At 33.8% G+C, this 22,476-nt stretch overlaps 1 protein-coding gene across 1 annotated transcript in view; it reads left to right on the forward strand.

Annotated features, from left to right (window-relative positions):
* The first annotated feature begins 21,174 nt into the window (after positions 1 to 21,174).
* LOC119069764 (serine/threonine-protein kinase 32A) overlaps positions 21,175 to 22,476 on the forward strand; it is a 34,821-nt gene continuing 33,519 nt past the window's right edge. The window contains exon 1 of the mRNA XM_037173896.1: positions 21,175 to 21,432. Coding sequence (XP_037029791.1) covers positions 21,378 to 21,432 — 55 coding nt within the window. The 5' untranslated portion in view covers positions 21,175 to 21,377. The remainder of the gene's footprint in view (positions 21,433 to 22,476) is intronic.

Genomic DNA, 22,476 nt, shown 5'->3' on the forward strand with positions numbered 1-22,476 from the left:
CGACCCATATCTAGTGCCGCATAAAATACATAGCTTACACTGTGAGAACATTATGCATTGTATGAACGGTTCGACAATTCTATAAAGTTAAGTAGCAGATGTGATGATGGTGTTTAGATACCACGGTACGTTTGAATGTTAAATATTTATTTATACAACCGAACGTCAATATTTATCTTAAAACTATGCAATCTGAATTAGAAAAATTGCAAAACAATTGGCGTTGCACTTATTCTTGTTGAATTGTTTCTGATGGTTCAGCATTTTTATGTTTTGTGGTAGACGAGATTTTTCCAGCGTAATTCCTCCATTTTATATCTTTTGATTCTAATGCTGGTAAACTCCTTTCTTATTTATTAATTAAAATGTCGTAGATTACGTTCCTGTTCAAAAGACTTTCCGCTTGACGCGAACATCGTTTAAGTCATAATTATGTTACATAAAGAAGATTACTAACACATCACAAGAGCCAAAGAAGGGCAACAGTATTCGTTTCGAGCCCACCTATAGACTGGTAAACAGATTAATGGTATAATCCTGACAGTTTCTAGCTATTAAAGTGTCGGTGTGAAACGGTACATACAAAACTTATGAATTATGAATTTTACTACATGAATTTATAGCAAATCCAATCTATACCTGTCCTGTGACTCATTACGGAGAGAAACGAAAAACGTTATTTTGCCGAAATATAGAAGCCACCCACCCACATTATCATTTTAAAATGTACGTAATTAAAAACAAATTAGACAAGTGCACTCAAACACACCCTCTCTACACTACGTTGAATCAAATTTTGATTTCTTTCCTGATTTTCCTCAATTTGCCGGACAATTAAATGATGTTTTTTCCTCCTTTTGTGTTTGATTTGATATTCCGCTTCTCTTTTTTTATTGTTTGTAAGAAGTTCTGACTGGGTACATTGTTCAAGCTTCAATAAATACATTAGCACTGACTGTGCTGGCATATAATGATATACTCGCAGAGACTGCGTTTATGTGACCTGATTCTATGATTTTTTTTACTATCATTGCACCTCAGCACTTCAACAAATTGTTCGATCGCTTGTTACGAAAAAAAAAAACTCAAGAAAAAAGTATTGATCTCCTCATTTTCCAACTTTTGCATGGGGTGCGTGGAGTGTTTGTTATTTGCTTTAGAGGGCCTTTAGTAAGTAACTTGCTACACTTTGTATAATCAACTTTGTTGTACGTTATTACTCGCATTGAGAATGTTTCAGCTGATTTTAATATTGCGATTTAATTAATATAGTTAAATATATATTGGCTGCGGTGAGGGACCAATTTTGTGATATGAGGCTCATATTATGAGCCGAACTGACAAGTGTGCATCAAAGGAACAGGCTTTGTAAACTGTTATTCTGAGTAGCAAATAGTTTACAGACTCTATCTGAAGGCGAGATATGCAACTTCATGAGTCAAAATAACAGTTTAAAAACCTTGCTCCTTAAATATATGATAGTGAGTTGGGCTCATATCCCAAAATTGGTCCAGTACAGAACTTCAAAATTATTTCACAGCATCCAATGAACCCAATACATCCAAATACATTTACTCATAACTTTCCGGCAGGCATAGCGAATAAAAAAGAGGTGCGACTAGTCTCTTAACATGTATTTCTAAGAGATGAATGCACCTTATCGTCATCATAAATCAATGGCTTCGATGTCATTTTAACAATTGCCATTTCAATAGAATTGTTGACTGAGTGGACTGATTTTGTAGATTAAATTTTGTGCATGGAATAACAAAAGCAACAATTAAATGTGTGTAAAGTAGAATCTCACTCACCACTATTTCCATGTAATGCGTAATAATTACTAGAATGATCACCAAAACTAATTGATCCATGCAAAAATTGAACTTGACTTGAAGCAAATTTATTCGGTTTTTGAAAAAAAGCCGCTAATATATGCAGCTATAGTACTTTTGACAACTGTCAAAAATTATGGAATGTAAAGTGGATTGGATTTAGTGGATTTTATTTAAAATTCTCAATAGTGGCTGGTTTTTAAGAATTAGCCACTGTACGAATCCGAAAAAAAGATTTATTAAAGTCGGAGCAGTAGGTTGTGAGTTAAGACACTTTGTTTATAAAAAGTAATACTCTCTCTAGCAAAACAGCTCCCTTTTGCCGCTGTCAAAATGTCACCGTATTCCTTTGTTTGTACATCCACTGTTGACTAATTTCTAACTTTACATGTAAAATGCAAAGGCTATGTTGCATTTTTACCACCTTAATAAATGTAGTTAGATTGCTAACGCTAACTAGAGGAGGTATTGAAAAAAGAGTTAAGTTTCAGATTCATGATTTTAGTTCAGCATCATTTTGCAATAACCATGTTTAAAGACATTTTTTAAATGGAAGAAACTTGGTATTACAAAACAGATAGAGAATGAGTTGCGAAGGGGAAGGGAAGGGAATGGAACTTGTACGAATAAAATTACAGTATATGCCAAAGGAATCAATCCCTAGAATTCAGTGCTAAGAAAACACGTTCCATGTAGACTCTATAACAAAATCAATTGAAATTCAAATTGAAAAGTTGCACCAAACAAATTCATTTGCCTAGATCCTTTTCAAGCAGACCTATTGTATAGGAAATATCCCGCAACGTCTTTAAGCGAAAGAGTAAATATTATCCCTATTATATCGCTTGTAATGAAATTTTCACTGTCTTCCGAAAACGTCTACAGCGATTATTGTTTTAGCAACTAATCCGCTTTCGAACGAAACGAAAAAAAAATCGTAAATATATTGCTAATAGCAATTTGCTAAGGTATTCTGGTGGATCGTATTTTATTCTTTATGTATATATATTCATATAACTTCCCTTTCCTGTCCGGAGAGTTTATTGTGTTTAATTTTGCCGTTCTATTTATACACATTATTATATTACGCTCTGCATAGAGCCCTTGTTAAATAACTCAATAAACAGAATATACGTTGAACGTATCTACTACGTATACGTCGTCATACATTATTTGCAGCATCTATAAAATCACATAGAATATGTTATTTGTAGAGGTTGTACAAATATTAGTTTACGTAACCTAGGTGTACTCACCTCTATGTTGACACAAATACTTTGCCTCAACATCGATTGTTATTGGAAGCGACATTCGATTTTTTTTTTCTTATATAAATAGTGCTTCAAAATCGACTTAATAAATATCGACTGCGTTTGATTCATCAAACTGAATATTTTGAAATATCCTAGTCGTTATAGTGCATTGTATAAAGCTTGAAACACCCGAAAGCTCTCAAAAGCTATTTAAAGCTAACACAAAATACACTATTTTGGATTAGAATAGGACAAGTTCTTTAGTTTGGAGCTGCCTGTAATTTTGATCTTATTTCTATTTCCTCCAAAACTTCTCGCACTGACAAAAAAGTTTCGAAAAACTCAGCTGTTGCAGGTAACTTTGTCTCCAGGTAATCTACAATAGCTGCCACAGCTGTAGCGCCCCATACAAAAAATACATCTGCGGCAGATAATGTAGATTACCTGGAGACAAAGTTACCTGCTACAGGTGAGTTTTTCGAAACTTTTTTGTCAGTGCGAGACTTCGCCTCAAACTTATTATCAAAACTAGAACAATTTCTGATAAAGTTCATTAAATTGCAAAATAGTTTCGACAAAGACTCTAAGAAACAAAATGTTTGTGTCCTGAGAATGCCAGCAGATTTTTCTGTGGAATGTTATAATATTAACAATGTCAATGACATTGCTTAGTCGGAAGCAGCATACTGTAAAAACTGACTGGTTCGACCAACACTGCCAGCTATTGTGGACTAACCAAATAAGAAATAACCAACATTTTGTTTCAATGTACAACACTAGACTCGGCACTCAAATGTCGCTTTAGTCAAAACAAATACGTCCGTCTAAGTCAACCACGTACGTTAAGAAAATTCATTTTTGCGATGAAAATTTAGACAAAAAATCCACCGCCGACCAGTCACTGATCGACACACATGTCTAGACTTATTATAGCAGAAGTTATGCTTTTTATTATTGCATGAGCCATCAAAATATCGAAAAATTGCACAAAATGCATAAGTTTATCATGCATCACGTCCATAGCAAAAAAAAAAAATGGTTGCATGGGTCAGTAGGTTTCTATAGTTAAAAGGGAACATCATTCATACTGGAATACATTTGCAATAGCTGACCCTCGTGTACTCTTATGATATATAGTCTCGAATGACTTGAAGCCTTATTTAATATGTAACATTTTGTATATACAGCCATTTTACGGTTGAATAGGTTGTTAATAAAAAAAATGAGCCTATTGGAAGTGTGAATGAAAAAAGAGCTTTAATTACAAAAAGTAAAACCATTTGAAAAGGCAAAAGTCAAAAGACAAAAACTCGTTTGAAAAGTGTAAGTACATTACGTCAGGTGGTCCAAATTTTGACGTGTTTCGGGAAATTTATAAAAATTTGGACTCACGTACATACGTACTGTGCTTTACGTGATTAGGCAATGCAAATGGATATTTCATATGAGCAAAGCACCATTTTCATTGCTGTAACCTTAGACTAAATAGCAATAAACTGGCCCTTCATACAAAAATTTTATTCAGAGCGCTGAAGCAAAAGAAAAACGAAATGTGGAATAGCTTCAGTTTTACGTAAAAGTGGTTTACAAAAGAGTACATTACTAACGAATGGGACAACTGATAAAATGATGACACTTCTCGTGTGTAGTTAACCGATCCGAGTCGAATCCTAGGTCGATGAACAGACAGAAAGCAATTTCCATAATTGTTACCATTGCTATTTAAGTGACGTACTCAAAAACCTGATGTTAACATTTAAACTGTATTACTCACGTTTTTGAGTAAACGATTTAACGCTTAAATAGGAAATTTACATCTGTGCATCATTTATAACCGAAATCCTTTTGCTGGATAAATTATAAATTTGTAAAGTAATGATACCACTTTTTGTGTCATGAAAAATTACTTTTCAGTGAAAGCGATATGTATCAGATATTAGTGAAAATATTTATGCTCAACAGCCATAGAATAATATGACATCAAGATGATAAATTTTTATTGAACGTGAGTCGAAATTGATGTTATATTATAGTTGAACCTTTCCCATTGGAAGATAACAAATTTTTGGTTTTACAATAATATGCGACATTTGTATAAGAAAGGGTATATATAAGCGGGGCAAAAGGGAGAAAAATGAAATTCTCATTGTTGTAGAGCGGAAGAAAATATTACTCGATTTGTGCGTATACAAAATGTAGAATGTTCACTATCAAAGTGAACTGACGACATTTAGGTTGGTCTAGACTTTACAGACGTGAGTGATAGTAAATGGTATGAATATTGACGCATATCAACTCAAATAGCATACTACCTGACGTAAATTTATGAAAAGATGTTTGAATGGTGTTCAGTTTGAAATAATATTACCAGCGCCTAGTGGGTGCCTATGGTAAAGCTTTTTTATTTAGTTTTATTTAGATTGAAGATTCTCATGCTGTTCGTAATTTCCTAACTTGACAGTTGCATGTATAAAATTCTATCAGAATTGTCAAGTTACGAATTCTTAAAGTTAAGAAAGGCATGATAATCTACGCCCTGAGCGTAGATTCTCGTATCGTTCGTAACGCTAAGAATTCGTAACTTGACAGTTGCATGTATAAAATCCCATAAAGACTGCCAAGTTACGAACTCTTAGCGTTACGAATGTTTCGAGAATCGACGCCCTAAAGATTAATCTTGAAAACGAAAAATACTTTAAGCGACTTCGTATACACCGATTTATCGAAACTTCAATTTAAATCGAGGTTGGCCCGTTTAGTATGTGTTTTTTATGTGGCTGGAAGCACGGGGCTCGATAGGCTTTGAAATTACGTTCGTCTATTTTGCTCACATTGCAATGTGGTATCGGGGAATCTGGCACACGGTGCCAAAAAAATGCACTTTAAACTACGTAAAAGGTGAACTCGCACAGGCGTGGGGTAATCTGGCCACTCGCACACGCAAGTTTATTGCTGCAAATGCTTTTTAGCCATGTCATGGACTTAATGACTCCTTTTACAACATTTTGGTATCGAAAAATCGTGTGCGAGTTCACCTTTTACGTAGTTGAAAAATGCGTTGTCTTAGCACCGTGTACCAAATTACCCCACGCCGGCAATGTCAATAATATGGCTAAGGCCTTTAATTTGTGTTAAATGAAGTCTTTTTCACTAAGCAATCTGCGTAATCTCGCAATGAAAAAATCTTGAAATTGTCAACGTGAGACAACGCGTAAAAAACAAAAAAATAAGAAAACCAAAACTTACTCGCCTTGATTTTCAAACGGGCATTTCAATAGAAAGTTCTATTATCTAAGCCAATTTTCAATGCAGGGTGTAACGGAAATGAATTCAAAGTGCACATCGAAGTGGGAGAAAGTTGAACAAGCCAGCGGCCCAAAACACATAGGCTATGGATTTGACATGTAAAATGCGCTAAACTCTGTCACTTTTACATTGATTATGTAAATCAAGCTTAAAGCTTCCGTTCATGCGTTCACTCATTCGTTCATTTAAAATTCAAATTCAAATTTACGGCGTCAATTGATTGAATAGACTTAAAATGACATTTTACAACCCTTACCACCTGTGCTATGTTAGCGTAGCCTACGTTTGGGCTTCGAATTTATGGGCTTTTGGTATGATTACGATGTTCACTCACCATAAACCGGAACATTTTTTTTTCATTCAGAGCCAATACATTTTGAGAGGGGGTTAGTTTCAACAAGGATTCTTCAACATGACAATAATTTAAAATGGATTTTTGCAATGCAATTCAATCATAATATTGGCTACACATTCAGATATTCTAATGTATTTCTCTGCCACCGATAAAAAAACGCACTAACCAAAAAATGGCCAATATCCGTGAATAGTTAATTTAAATGTTTCGGTCCTTAACACGATTAAATTCAGCGCGAACATTGTATATGGAATAAAATACACAAAGGAGTTGGACGAATAGCTGCACCATTGGAATACTGATATTGATTGAAGGTTTCTTGACCTTTTTTTCTGTTATTGAATTCAGCACTATTTTTGTATAGTTTCCATGCTGAATTCAGACACTAAACAAAACGATGTGTAAAAACCCACTCACCGGCTAAATTGTACACTTAATTGACTTTTTTGTCGTCTACAAAATCATTTCGTTTCGTATATAGAACGTATAGTACGCACGGTGCGTTTGTCCTGAATCAATGAGTTTATTTGTTCTTTTTTTCCCGTTGGCCAAATGAAAAGAGAAGAGAAATAAAGATGAATGTTGCGATAACATTTTTATTTTCTTATTTTTTTCTTCGATACTCGTTATGTGGACCCAACAACATTCATATTATACACACTATACCACCCATTATAATAAATCTTATTGTGCTCGATTCGATACTATTAAGCATTAACATTAACATGAGCATTGAGAGCAGACTTATTGTTAGTATGATGAAACAACTAATGCCATTGGCGTTATGCGTTCATCTTCAAATGGCTTATTGATTTTCGATATTTACCCGCTCCCGAGTTAGCGAAACTTTATGCTTACTGTTTCGATATTGTGCACTACAGTTCATTTTTCAACTCTTTAAAAATGTTTTAGGAATTGTCACATCTCTCGGAGATTGGCCACCATACCCTGCATGCATAAAACCAACATCCAGCGAATTCGTTTTACTACATGAAGAGTGTTTCATCAAATTTCGCTAATTTCATAACTATGTTCACTCTTCTAACATTCATAATCGACATATATCTGTCTCACTCGCTTCGTGACCTTCCTTCAATGTATACATTTTTAAATGCAATAACTCACTAAAATCTTTGCACTTTTCTCTTTTAATATAGATTTATCCAAATTATGTTAGCAAAGTTTTGTTACATCCTACATTGAATTGAAATAATTGTCAAAGAAAACTATAAAAGTTCATACAGGTTCACGACATAGTATTGCATAAGTTTCTTTACTTAAACTATGGGCTGTTTCTAATGGTATTGGTGTATACAAATATAATAGTTAAGTACAGCTTCGCCTGGGGGAAAAGATCCTTATCAAAAATCATGAATGTGGAACTATCCTCGTCAAAAGAATTATTATCCTGCAACGAAATTTGTTACGTGACGAAAATATACCCAAAAATATGTTTCAGCAATACCCTCTCTAGCAACCAAACTAGGAAAATTAAGGTGGTAAAACTTTACAGTGTATTCTGTCATAGAAAATTTTGCACTTTTAAAAATAAATTAAATGAAGTATGAGCATCGATTTCATTTTTTGTGTTGAAAATATTACGTCTTGATTAAACATTTCGGTGTTCGAAAATAAATAATTTGTGATTGTGACGTGTTCTTTTGTGTGTTGCTCCGTTATTTTGGCGTGCAAAAATGAAATAAAGTTTAAATTTTGTCTTTTTCGTGTGACGTCATTATTGCTTAAAAAAAGAGCGCGGCACGGCAACTCTATTACAAGGAAAAGTCAGTGTCACATTTGTCAAAATAGGGTGGTATTTTGACTGCGTCAAAACGAAGTTTGGTTGCTAGAGAGGGTATTGGTTTCAGCGTTTTTTTCCAAAAACTGTCCAAACTTCAAAAAGAAAATCACGCGGCAAAAAAACGTCGTAGAAAAATTCTCACGTCAGTTAATTCGCGAAGCAGAAGCAAAGTTGACGTTTTCGTGTTAGTGGTATGTGTGATATAATTTTTCAATGAATTTCGGGTCATTACTCCAGGTAGTCTACCTCTATGTTTCTTCATAACTTTACCTTAGTAGCCGGTATGCAAAATTTCAAATTTCTAGGACTTTTGGCGGGTCGGATTGGCTCAAAAAAGCTCTTCGGACGAAACTAAAAAAAGACTATCAATTGTTTAATGCAAATGAAAAGAGGTTTCAAATATTTTCATTCTTCGAAATTCTACACAGGGGCCATCCATAAAGGACGTCCGCACTATGGGGGTGAGGGGGGTTCGCCAAAGTGTGACGGCCATACATTTGTGTAGTGGAAAAGTGCGGACAAGGGGGGAGGGGGGGGTCTAAAATTCAAGAAAAATCGCGGACGTCCTTTATGGACGGCCCCACATGACATACTTTGCGGGACTAAACCTACTCAAACCAATGAACCGAGAAATTATGATCGGTATTTTCCTGATTTTTTTAAGAGATAATTGATTTGTCACAATTATATTTAATTATTTGCCATCGATGATTTATTAAATCGATATAGTTAGGCATTCATAAAATATATACTGATTTGTATTTGAATTTTTTTTCTGACAGCTATGTCGATTGAAAAGTTATAATTTTGTAGTTAACTTTAAAGCTACCACGCGAGTGGAGCGAGCGATAAATTTTATGTCGCATGTATACTTCTCTTTTGAAAGAAAATGAATGGAATAGCTGTATGATATGCATGTGTGACATTCAGTATGCAGAATACAGTATGAGAAGAAAACTTTATGAAAAAATTACAGGTGATGACTAATTTTTTCGCAAGTAACATACCAAACTCTCAAAAATTTACCTATTTACCTGTGGATCTAAGTTTTTACTTCTTTCGATTTGAATTCATTGACTATGAGGTCACAGTTAAATTTTCAGAGTGATTTACAATTTCGAATTAGCCGCAGCAAACATCGCTTCTCTTATATGCAACGAACGATTTAAGGAAGAACGGTTCTAGCTCCAATACCGATTGTTAAAATTATTATTTTTAAGCTGACAGACAATGTCAATAACTACGACTATTAACTGTTGTTATAAGTCTTAAAGAATTGTATGACAGCTACATCAAAAATATATTTTTAATAAGTGATGGCTTAGAGAGACGAAGAAACACACAAACAATAACCTTTTTATTTCATCCTTGCGATGCTTGTGAAACAAAATGAATATGTAGTGTAGTATCAATAAATTAAGATTGGCTCACCTAGTTTGTGTATATTACGTAGGTGGAAGCACGGGGTTTCAGGGGGTTTCGAACATTTAGTTTTTTCATGTTGCAGATATTGCAGTGTCAAATTCTGTCCAAGATATGACATATTTGCAAGGTATTGGCCTTTTTCACAAAGTATAATCAGCGTAACCTTCGTAAAAAGAATCTCGAATCTGACAAGAGCACATGTGCCAACGTGTAAAAAACAAATGTTCAAAACCCCCTGCTGAACCGTGGCGATCCTCTTGTCAAACGGACAGTACAAAACAAATTCCATCATTTATAATAATTATACTAGAGATGGCATACCTGATTTTTGGCGCTTGGTACCAGAAATTTGAATTTTAAAGCCCGAGTTTCTCGCCTTCGTTGGTCTGACATCTAGTGCGATAAGATACATTCATACAAGCACTTCACTGCTAGAAAATACGTACGATATCTCAGATAGTGTACTTCTTGTTTAATTGGTTGTGTTATTTCGATTTTTGAGCAAAAGTGCTTCTAATGACAGCTGTCAAATAGTGTATGATTTTGTATGAAAATTTGTTCAACATTTTTTTACAGTGCCAAAAACTGTTCAATACACTGTCCAGTTTCAGTATTCTATTGAGAGTACCACTCATGCTAGAAGTCAAGTGCGTTAGCTAACGCCGTTCGGTTATTCAGGTAAAGATTTTTCTTATTAGAAACCATGTCACTTATGCGAAAGTCTGTATAGGATTTGTCCACAGTATGATAATATAATGATCATTTTGTATGGAACAATAACAGAATACAAATAATGAAAGAAGTTCGAAACGAAAACGTAATCCGCAATTCAGAATTCAGTCTCAATCAGAGTTTTCACTCGTATGCAAGTTCAAATGTTAAAATATAAACATTCGATTCGTTTTTCCATTTTAAAGTAAACATTTTTTTTAAAGTTCTCACTTCTGCAGACTGCATAAAGCTTATACTCAGTTTACTGTTTTTTTATTTTATTTTATTTGGTTATTGATTTTTTGTCGACACTTGGAAAATTGTATTTCATTTTTTTCTATTATTTATCTTTAGTAAACGTTTTTCATGAAAACATCCAATTTGTTTATTTTGTTTTGCATATTTTATGTGTGGAAGAAGAGGTTCTGAAACACGAGCAAAACGTTCAACATTAAATTCCGTTTATACTCAGTGCAAGAGTTTGTAAACATAAAGTCAAACAAATTGCAGCACAATAATAGGGAACGAATAACATGTCATTACGTTTTGCAAGAGATAAATCATCTACCGGAAGAAAATTTATCTTTGTGACGCTAAAGCCTCAAGTGATAACCTCCAACAATCACACCGTCTACATCTAACAATTGATGTCAGAACCACGAATAATATGATCATTGTCTTGAAAAGAAAAAGCTTTCATTCAACGTTTAGAGTGTTATGATCAGAGCGAGAAATCCGAAGACAATTTAATTATAACTTGCCTTGGGGTACTTGTCAATCAAAGTATCTGCTTCTCTTTCAACATGCTAATCCTTCTTAACGCAGCGTCAACTGGCGAAGTTTCAAAGTGTATGTATATGCTTTATATATAACCAATATAGCAACTTATGCCCACGGAATTGACAGAATCCTACTACGATCATGTGCAGCAGAATTTTGTGTTGACGTGTTTTGCTTAAAAATTATGAATATTTCAACTAACAGTAGATAAAATCTTGTTGCTAACACATTAGTAAATGGGGTTTTGCGCACACGATGTGTTGCCGAACTTGCTCCGCTCGTATCGGCAAACTCACATCTAGTGCACAAAACAAGCCCATTTACTAATGTGTTAGCAACAAGATTTTATTTGTTCATTTTATCATCAATTTGTTCACTTGAAATCATGGCAGAGTAAAATAAACTTAACTTTACTCTGTCGTGCTTGAAATGCAAATTTTAGGCACATTGACGGCGTGAATAGGTTATAGCATGCATCAGTTTTTGTCAGGGAACTATATTTCACATGTGGTCTAATTTCATTTCGTAGTTCATAGTACGGATTAATTTAACCTGTTACAGACAGCTGCCATCTGTTATCGACAATGACAGCAATAATGTACGACAAGCTCTGACTAATGAGCAAGAAGCGTTCTCAAAACAAATGAAGTAAAAGATTTCTGAAATCGATCTATGAAAATCTTCGATCAAATGAAGTAATAGATCAATAAACTGATTTTATTTTCTTCTTTTTCTACACTCTAACGACAACTTGATCATAGATTCGATTGGTCAGAATATTTACCGACAATTGGCGATAGTTTCATACAAAATCTATTACTTCATTTGCTTTGTACATTATAGATCATACAAACGAATGAGCCGTATTATTTTCATCGTTATTGTCGATATAAAATGACTAGCCTTTTCTAATTGAACTTGTGCTATTCCTCTGCCCCCATTACTGTATATGCGATGACTGTAAATCGTAAGATATCATGTGAGTGGGTGGTTTACACTGTGGCGTCAACAAAAACAATCTACTCAACAAATATCTCGCTCGACCGATGGAAAATCCAAAAGCCACCCGAAGATAAACAATATTGGATTATAGGTGGGAAGTGTGTTCGAAAACAATATTTTGCTAGGAAATGAGGACAAAAATTCTTCCTTTTAGTTTTTAACTTTTTCTGTTGTTTCGAACTTAAAGTTTTCAAGCTGCTGCATACGTACTTCTTTATTGTTTTATTCTGTGTTTTCCATTTCCATCCTTGTAGCATTTTATTGCTTCATGGTTTTTCACTCTTTCGTTTTTTCTTTTAGTTTTTTATTATTATTTTCACGCAGTATGAAGGTAATATGATAACCACATTTTACTTTTTATCTCTTTTGGTTTTCTTTGTTGCAAATATAATAACTTTTAGTGGCTGGATGAACATATATAGTTGCTTTATGCTTTTATATAAATGTTATGAGAGCATTATGGTATTCATACTATGCAAAACTTTGCAACGTCAGAGTTAGATTACATTAAATTCACATGAAATGTATCTGTTTCTGAAGTGCATTTAATTGTTCGATTTCTTCTTCTTCTTTTTTTTCGTTCCAACGCAGACGTAAATTAGTTTCCCGTCTCCATGTCTCCATCGAATGGGAAGAAAATTACAAATGAATTAATACTTGAGGCTAATCATACGCTTCGGTAAAGTACATTGTAATGGATGCTGCAGCTGCATGTGACTTGGTGGCAACGGTTTTTTGAACACGCAAAAAAAGGATTTTTAAAATCCGTTGCGTTTTACTCAAGTTATCGGGTATACAGACGGATAGACAGACAGAATTTTTTTTATTGTGGATTCGTCATCTATAACCATCTTACCGTCTGCTTCGAATTCCACATGTTATAAACGGCATAGCGTTCTTATAAGCCACAGTACCTCGTAATAAAAATTATCACCAATTTTTAAAATAAGAAACTGGAAAGTCATTTTGAAGACACCTGACCAACAGGGTTCAATTATAAGACAAATCCCATCATTATCTAATCTAATTGATTTGCAAAGGTAAATAAAATAATTTTTCTGTCACGATAACACTTTCGCTGTGTTTAGGAACACCCTTTGTCTTTTAACAGACATAATGCACCATATTTCGATGTAGATTTTCAAAATTTCAAAATTATAGAACATTTTGTGGGTCTAAAAAAAAATTTCACGCTCAAAAATATAAAAAACCGTGAAAAAATCGAAGTTTCAAATTAAATTTTGACGATGGAGACGTTTTTGGACCACCCTGTGTCTTCTAAAAAAATCGGGAAACGTTCCTGAATGTAGGAAATTTAATTCTCCATCGTTTTCGCTAACAAAATCATTAAATACTTGGTTCCATCTGACCAAAAAATTCAAAAGCGGGAGTCCTGTATCTCAAACTTCACTCCCTCTCTTCTCTCGAAAACGACCAGGAATCCAGCATGGCGCCCGAACTTTTCTTGATCAGGACATCGAAGTCTATCCGAAACCATGTCTTCTGCGCACCATTCATAGACATAGAATGTGGCCATTCGACTATAAATGCGACCAAGGGGTGGAAATAAACTTTCAACTCAAAAAGCTGTTCTACAATATGCGGAGAAATAATCAGAATAGTTAATAATAACGGTTGTCAGCAGTTTGTTGCAGCGATAATTATAAATTGATTTGAGCTGTTCGGCAGTTAGAACTATATTTCTATCGACATTTTCGATCAAGTCAAAATATGGGTCCGTCATTTCGTGATTCCAATTGAACTTCAAAGCATCGACAGAAACCATCATTAGTCCGCTTAACAGTTCAAGTGCGATGAAAAACAGAAAACAGTCGGACATTTTATGATAAATTATTCGTAATTGGTCACCCACCTTCAGTTAGGGTTGGCAATTACATTATATTAAATAGTTAGCTGTGAGATTAACATCAGGAACAGCTATTCAAGTTTCGTATCTTTTTGTAAATTTGCTGCAATTATGAGAAGTAACCTTTTATCACGATTACAGTCATATTGATGTTATTCATTCCACATCAGCATACGTTTTAATAACGTTGTTGATGCTTGTGGAGTTAGTAACATCAATGGGATGTAAATGGTGACTTCTCATAATTCTGACCGAAAACAGAGAGGAAGAACGTCATTACACGTCGACACATGGATACTTATGAATTATAAAGTTGCAAAAGTCCGATATGTATCCAAAAATAATGAAAAGTTTTTCAGTTGACCAAATGCGGATGTAACCAGGACCAAAATGCGGAATGAATTAAGATCCAAACAATTTTTTTTATCGATGGAGAACCTTATTACAAGACTCTTTGTCTAGTATATTATACCAAAAAAAAATTAAAACTTTTTTATACATCATTTTGAAAGTCACTGAAAACACGAAAATTCGAATAGAAATACAGTATGTCATCAAAAAATTTTGTATTTCGATTCGAATTTTAGTGTTTTCAGTGACTTTCAAAATGATTAATAAAAAAGTTTTAACTTTTTTTGGTATATTAAAGTATTTTGTAATAAGGTTCTCCATCGATAGAAAAAAAAAAACAAAAAATTTGTTTGGCACTTAATTGTATAAAAACTTTTGGACTTTTCGATATACGTAGAAAGACTTTCGGATTGTATTTCATTTAATAAAACTCGAAATGGCTTAGGAACGCTTTTTATTTCGAAAAATATATTCAACCTATTAAAGTCATCAACAAGTTTGACACATTAAATCACTAGAGCTATGAATAAAATTAATATCAAACTGAAATGAAACAAGAGAAGCTCCAATTATTATTGTCAGTTTAAAACAGAAAAAAATGATTCGTATTCCATTACGGTTGTCGGTTGCAGAAAATAAAAACTAAGTTTGTTTGTTCAGGCAGTCCTTTTTTGAAGTGGAAATGTTTGCCGAAATAAAAAAAAATTTCATTCCGATTTTTTAATAACGAAAATGTATCCATCAACTATATTGAAAAAATGAAAAACACAAAAAGATAACAACAGAGAAACGATTTTCGTAGCAGGAAAAAATCAAAAAGCGCATTAGAGTAAGGGAAAGCAGAGAAACGATTCGAAACAAGCGCGCCAATTTGTTCATTCTTCCCATCGTCATTTAATCTTTGATTAATTTGTCTTTTCGATGCTACGTCCACCAGTTATTCTATACGGATACTACATATAAAGACGCAGTACTCTGTTAACCTATACCAACTACGAATAACTTTCCGAGTAAGACTTACCGTAAACGTTAGGTTTGTTTTAAACTCAACCCGAGGGGAAGATAAACGTGGAAAATCCTTTGTCAACTGGAAAATACCTTTGAACCAGAAAAAAATACATTTGAAAACTAAAAACCAATCCAGTGTAATCTTTAAAAAGTAGTTAGTTCATCAGTACCAACTGATTGTGGTATGGTTTTACAGATGGGTTGCTCACTCACTTTTTGATTAACCTGATTTAATAGTGATTTCCAATGATTAATCATTGATTAACCAAGATTAAACATCGTAACTTAGCTTGAAATCGTAACTCAAGCAAATATAATCAGTTAGCTCGGTAAATCACGGTAAATCACCGTCCTAATTTTTGGCTAATCAACGTGAGCAACCCCTTGGGTCTAACTTAGTGCAAACTGGCTTTTATTGTAGAAAGAATTCACCGGAAATTGCTTCTTTTAAATCCAATAGCCTACATTTCAGCGAAGTATTTACTCTCAGTACTATATCCAGCAGAATGTGCTCGATGCAATTGTCCGCGAAGGTATACCAACTAACGAACCGTTTTCCCTATTGTTACATCCAACGAAATCACGTAAAAATGGTTAGATTAAATTTTTGTTCGTGTTTAATTCGACATCTTGTTACGGATTCATGTTAAAGTTAAAATTTCTTCTTCTTTTTTGTGCAACGAGGGATTCTATTATAACTTGTATTTTATACTTTTTGTACCAGCAAAAGCAACTGCGAACTTTGTTCATTTTATTCACATTCTTCAATCGGTCTATTCTTATAGACGTTTCCATTACAACGACGAAATATTTTAGAGTTCACAATGTTTTTGTAGGGTTGAAATCGGCTTATCTGCGCTCTCTATCTATATAGATTAAGTATAATGTATGTATATGGTCGGAATAATGGGTTTCATAAGATCACTCTATATTATTGTAATGTTGATCGTATGGACACTGTTATGAGAACAATATATTATCATATATAATATTCATCTGGCACACTGAATAAACACCACGCTGACTGGTGAATACAATTCTCTTTGTTATTTTGTGTATATGAAAGGACGTTATTTACGATTAATAGCGTTGTCTTCCTTGAAGACATATCTGACAATTTTGTTAATTGCGATGAATATAGTCATTAAAGAACGGAGTTTCTATTTGAGATAAATTATGCAATAAGGCATCAAGAATATGAGTCCCGACGTAAGTATTATGCTTTCTTGATAAGGACAAAATAGCTGTACAGTCGACGAAGTCTAGATGTGCTTAAAATAACTTAAACATAAACAAATGTCTCGGAAATTTAAGATTCGGTGTTTCCAAAACAAAACATTTACCAAAACAATTGTCCCAGCTAATTGATGCCTAAAAAAGCAATTCGCTAAAATGTAGGCTACATATGTGCACCTTGAAAGAAACAATTTTGGATGCAATTGTAAATGGAAGCTTGCGCAAGTTGGTCTGCGTTTGTGTGGCTTTTCACGCATAAATGTTAACGGGCAAGCACACAGCTTAGAAACTAATTTTACGAAAATTTGAAATCTTTTTTATGTTTAAATCAATTCTTTTGTTCAAAGTTTTTAGTTTTCAGTCAGATGACCGAGTTGAGTCAGCACTAATGTGGTGATATATGACATGTATATCCTCGCATATTCTACTTTGACAATTTATCGTGCTTCGAAGCTTGTAAAACGCCTCTTGCACTAAAGTTTTCCTTAGAAAGCTTTAAATAAATTTAAACTTGCAGAATCCTTAGATTCGTCTCTAGAAAATAGTTTTCCATATCTGTAACCTGTGTTGACAGAATTTTGCAGCAACCGACGAAATAATATTACATTATTGCTGCTGGGCTTTTAAATCGAATGTTAATACAGAAGGTAAAGATCTACCATTTGTGACGCATTTCTTTTCGTGTGTCGAAGCTGTAAACGTCACCACTACCGATATCAGTTCTTTTGTAAGTGAATGAAAGGACTTTCGTCAATGCGTCATATGTCAGCTGTAAGTGGGCGATGTGAAAATCTTAGTATAATAATAATGACGTCACGCACATCGCAGTACGATATTAAAGTTGACAGAATTAATGTCAGTATAAGTACCCTGAAGAAGTGGATTAAACGTGCACAATAAAATATCTTTCATCTTTCAAGCGAATTGCCTACGTTCAGGCAATAGCTTTTTCTCTGTGAATGATTTATTATGATTATGTTGTTCATGTTTTCGAACTATGTCTCGTCAATTCATAACAATTATAATCGATAAAGTCATTATAAAAGTTCAGCAGACACCGGGGGGTGTACCACTTTACCTAGTCGTAAAATACCATCGATTTTAGGCAATTGCCGAAGACAATTAAAATTTACCATAACAGAAAGTCGTTGTTGCCGAAAACTATAACATTCAAAAAATTAAAAAACGAGTCGATCACTTTGAACAACTTTCAACAGGGCTGGTACAAAAATCAAAAATGTACTTAAGGAGCGACAATAAAAATTGTTCTAAGTTACACCCCTGCTGGACATGATTTCTACGTTTTTTTAACTCTTCAACATGATTTTGTGGAGCCAACTTTAGTTTATCTCTTCCTCTCTGTCTCTCGTGAGTAAATGGAAAAACGTATGTCACACGGAATGCTGTGAAAAATGTCGTGAAAGCATTTTATTGCTTAAAAAGAAAAACTGTTTCAAAGTTGAAATAAATTGGAGTCACGTAGATTACTTATTGAAAAGAAAATTACCCTCTCAACACGTCATGGCGACAGAAAACCAAAATAAAGAAGAAAAAAAACATGAAAAGCTCAACTCATTGTCAAACCTGTAACGAGAGAGCATATTTTCGTGACATTATTTACGGGACAGTTGGCTTTCAAAAAACCAAAAAGCAAAATCATTAAAAATTAACAACATTTTATGTTCTTATCTGAGAAACTGCTCCATACAATATAATCTTCAATTTCGGCAAACAAATCCTTAAAGGGAATTACATAAATCCGCTTCGCCGTATATGAAAACAAGAAAATTGTTTCTGAATTGAAATGACGAAACCGAATGGCAAATAAAGCAATATAGAAAGTAATGACCACATCCCTGATGTACGGAACTGTTATTGATTTTGGGTCGATAAAAAAAACGAACCAATTGTTTATTGGAGACGTTTTTATAATCTAGCCAAATTACCAAAAATGAAAATGCGTTCGCATAGCTGAAGTGAAGTATCTGAAGTGAAGTACAAATCCACTTTAACTATTTCGTTGTTAACTCTCTGTGTATCGTGGGACTGAGCTGAGCTACATTTTAGTTCATTGACTTTAATATTGCGTCATGGTTGTTGAGCTTCGTTAGGGATTCGTATTTTAAAATGTCAACAAATTGGCTGAATAAGCTTACAAAAAATTCAATTTTCTTCTACATCACATGGAATCAGACTTAACATCAACTTTAGTTTCATCTTCAACTCAATTTGTTCAACGAGGGAAGAAAAGTCGGCAATTGCATTTCGAATGTGTTGTTTGTGAGCAGAGTGTACCGAGGGTAACAAGTCACCCAACAAAATGCAGTTTCCAACTTTTGTTCCCGAGGTAGACAGAACGGTCTTCACGACAAAGGCTTCCGAAGTTTCAGCGGAGGGGAGAAAACTACTACTTTCCCGCGTGCGTCTTGAAAAATCCTTTTTAAGAAAAACAGGTTAAAATTATTTCGAAAACTAGATGAGAAAACCAACAACTAATTCAACAAACTCAATACCCAATGCAGCAGACTATTTTTGGGAAAACAATTTCCGATATTTTTCCAAATTTTTATTCAATTTCCAAAACTAATTTTTTGAAAAATGTGGGGAAATGTGCGAAAATTTTGAGAAAAAATGACCAAAAAAATCCCAAAAATAGTCCTAGTAATTACAAAGGAAATTATTTGATAAAAGAAGTCTTCGGAAATGTCTTACCTGCTTCAGATAAACTGGCTCCCACACACATCCTCAAACACCCATTGATGATCATCAATTACATTATGTAACATAATATCCTTCAAAGAAATGTGCGAACATCTCCCCAATTTCTTACAATCCATTGTGTTACGCTATAAAGATATGATCTTACGTCGATTCTTTAGATTCTATAACTCTAACATACGTATCCACCAGACGGCAAAATTTAAATAATCCGTACGTAATTGCAGACCTTTAAATATAACAAATGAAATTGGATCCCCTTATACTACACACTTAAAACTCTAAGTAAAAGATTCTTCTATACTACCTATAGTCTACAATACAAAATTTGTTTGTCGTATTGTTTGATACTTGTTCGATGTGTGTGAGTTGCCAAGCTCTTTTCCTCTAATTCATTCTAAAGTTTCAATACAAAATTTAAAATAATTTTGTGAAATTTGTCTTGTGCAAAAATGTCGCAGATTTACGAGAATTGATGTCCCCCTTCGGGAATTAGTTTGGGAATGAGTTTGGTACTGCTTACATATAAAACTTTAGAACAGCTCTCTGCTTAGAATATCCATCTAAATAATTTTCATGAAAATATAACCACTCAATTGTATCTAAACAATTCTTCGTTTACTTCGCTTCAATTATTCCTTTTACTGTATGAAAACAATCACCTCTTATGTTAAAAGTTTTCTAACCGTTTCATAGAGATAAAAGTGTTCATTCTGACGTAAATTTCTGCTGTCTGTCTGTGTCTTACGAGTAAGATTTCTGCAGTTCAACATAAATTCAACAGCATTCTGTTATACGAAAATAAAAACTTTCAATTTTCCATAAAGAGCTTATGAACTCTGCATTCATTTTTACCAACTTTTTTATCGCAACATAACGTTCCCTACTGGAAAGTTAAAGTTTATTTTTAGTATTATGGGCTAAAAAGTATGTTGTATGTATACTATGCAACTGTTGTTCGTATAATTAATTTTTTCTCTATTATGCCATTCGACAAACTAATCAAATTTAAGTTAAGAGTTAGGTGCATTTTAAGCTTCAACTTTTAAGTGGAATTAATTGATTGTGTAAAACTATAATACTTTCGGCGACGATGTTATTTATCTAGATTCCTATGCAAAATATGTATTCAAGGATGCAACGAAAACGATGCATATAATTTCCATTTACAGTGCAGATCAACAATGCATTAAACTTTTTGCGGTTTTGACATTCCATTCGACGTCGTTTTAAATGTTCTCAATTAGAAGAACTTTTTTTTAAGTAATAATCTCACTTAATTAACCATAAAGGGTTGGAAACAAGTTAATTAGTTTACCCAACACAGTGTTTCCCTAGAGATGTAAATAGGTTTGCTTTATCGAGTAAACTAGCGTACGTATCTATGGGATTAAGATGGAAAATAGATTCACTTGGGTGAATCATCCTCGCATCCATTTGCCATCATTTCTTCCATAGATACGCGAACTGCTGTTAGCCTTTTACCAATGAAAATATTTTTATTTTATTTAAATGTGTTATAGCTTCATATCGCTTAGAATCCATAAAATCGTTCATATTTTATGGCTTAATGAGTTTAGAATGGACGATCTGTAGCGTTTGAAGTGTTAAGTGCCAGTGACTATGAAAAAAGAAAAATCGAAAAAATGGAAATGAACACAAAACTGTAATCGTAAACGGATTGGAAGGATTATGACGCTCATGCAGGCAGTTAGTAACACTTATTGATATTATGGGTGCTAACTCTTCGTCACGCAGTGATTTGAGTTTGCTGTCCGACGACGATGGTGAGTATGCAATATTTGATAAATGTATTCTATCCATAATTATAGACGATAACACATAGAGTAACAAAGTTGTTTGCCTAGCAAGATTCATGCAATTTCTGGGATATTTATGTTATAAATTGCTTTCATTTTGAGTTTTGTCGTGATGCATTTAAAATCAATGAGAATGCATTTCCTCCATGAATGTTTCGCATTCCGGTGGTTTGCATTCTTGCAATATTGCGTTAAAATTTTAATTTTCTTAGAATAGCCTTAACCATCATCGACAAACTGTTCCCATACAAAATTTAAACAAAAACCATTTTAAATAAATGGGAATTTCGAGAAGCTATTTTTAGTCGACGTAAAACATTATTCCTAAGCAAAATATGGTTCTACGGTATGCCTCAAAAATGCACCGACTTTTTATAAACCTAATTTAATTTACCAGAAACGTAGGGAGTACACTGGTATACAGCCCGAAAGTAGAAATATCAAAATTAATGTTTTCGCCATCCCATACGGAAAGTTTTCATTACATGTATATGTGTACTCACCATGGAAGGCTATCATTCTGATCAGTCCTCACCTCACAGGAAAGTGTTCTGTACTTGAACGATTTTAGTTTTACTTGCGAAGTGTTGTTCTACAAAGTGGCCCTAGCTTGTACGTATGGAATCGAAAGAAATGTGAAGAGTGTCGATACTATTATTTGATGAAACACATGTCGAACGAATTTACCGGATGGTAAAGCAAATAAAATCATTGAACTGATTCATCGATTCGAAATTTTTTTTTGTGTATACTTATTAGGGTGTGTCGATTTCAATTATTTTTTTTAGTCATTCCGGGTTCCGCCCTACCGCGATTCACCCTCGCACTAGCAATAATAATCAGCAAATTTTTTTTTTCTAAGTCAATATAAGCTTGCACCGTCACTTTTTCAAAAATTTTCGAGCTACACGAGATAGCTGGATTATGGATCCGAACCAAAAAAAATCTACAGATGCTTTTGCAAAGTTTTCACTCTGTACGGCATCTAGAGGGTCTACTAGAACATACAAA

The sequence above is a fragment of the Bradysia coprophila genome, assembly GCF_014529535.1.
Source record: "Bradysia coprophila strain Holo2 chromosome X unlocalized genomic scaffold, BU_Bcop_v1 contig_39, whole genome shotgun sequence".
Lineage (NCBI taxonomy): Eukaryota > Metazoa > Arthropoda > Insecta > Diptera > Sciaridae > Bradysia > Bradysia coprophila.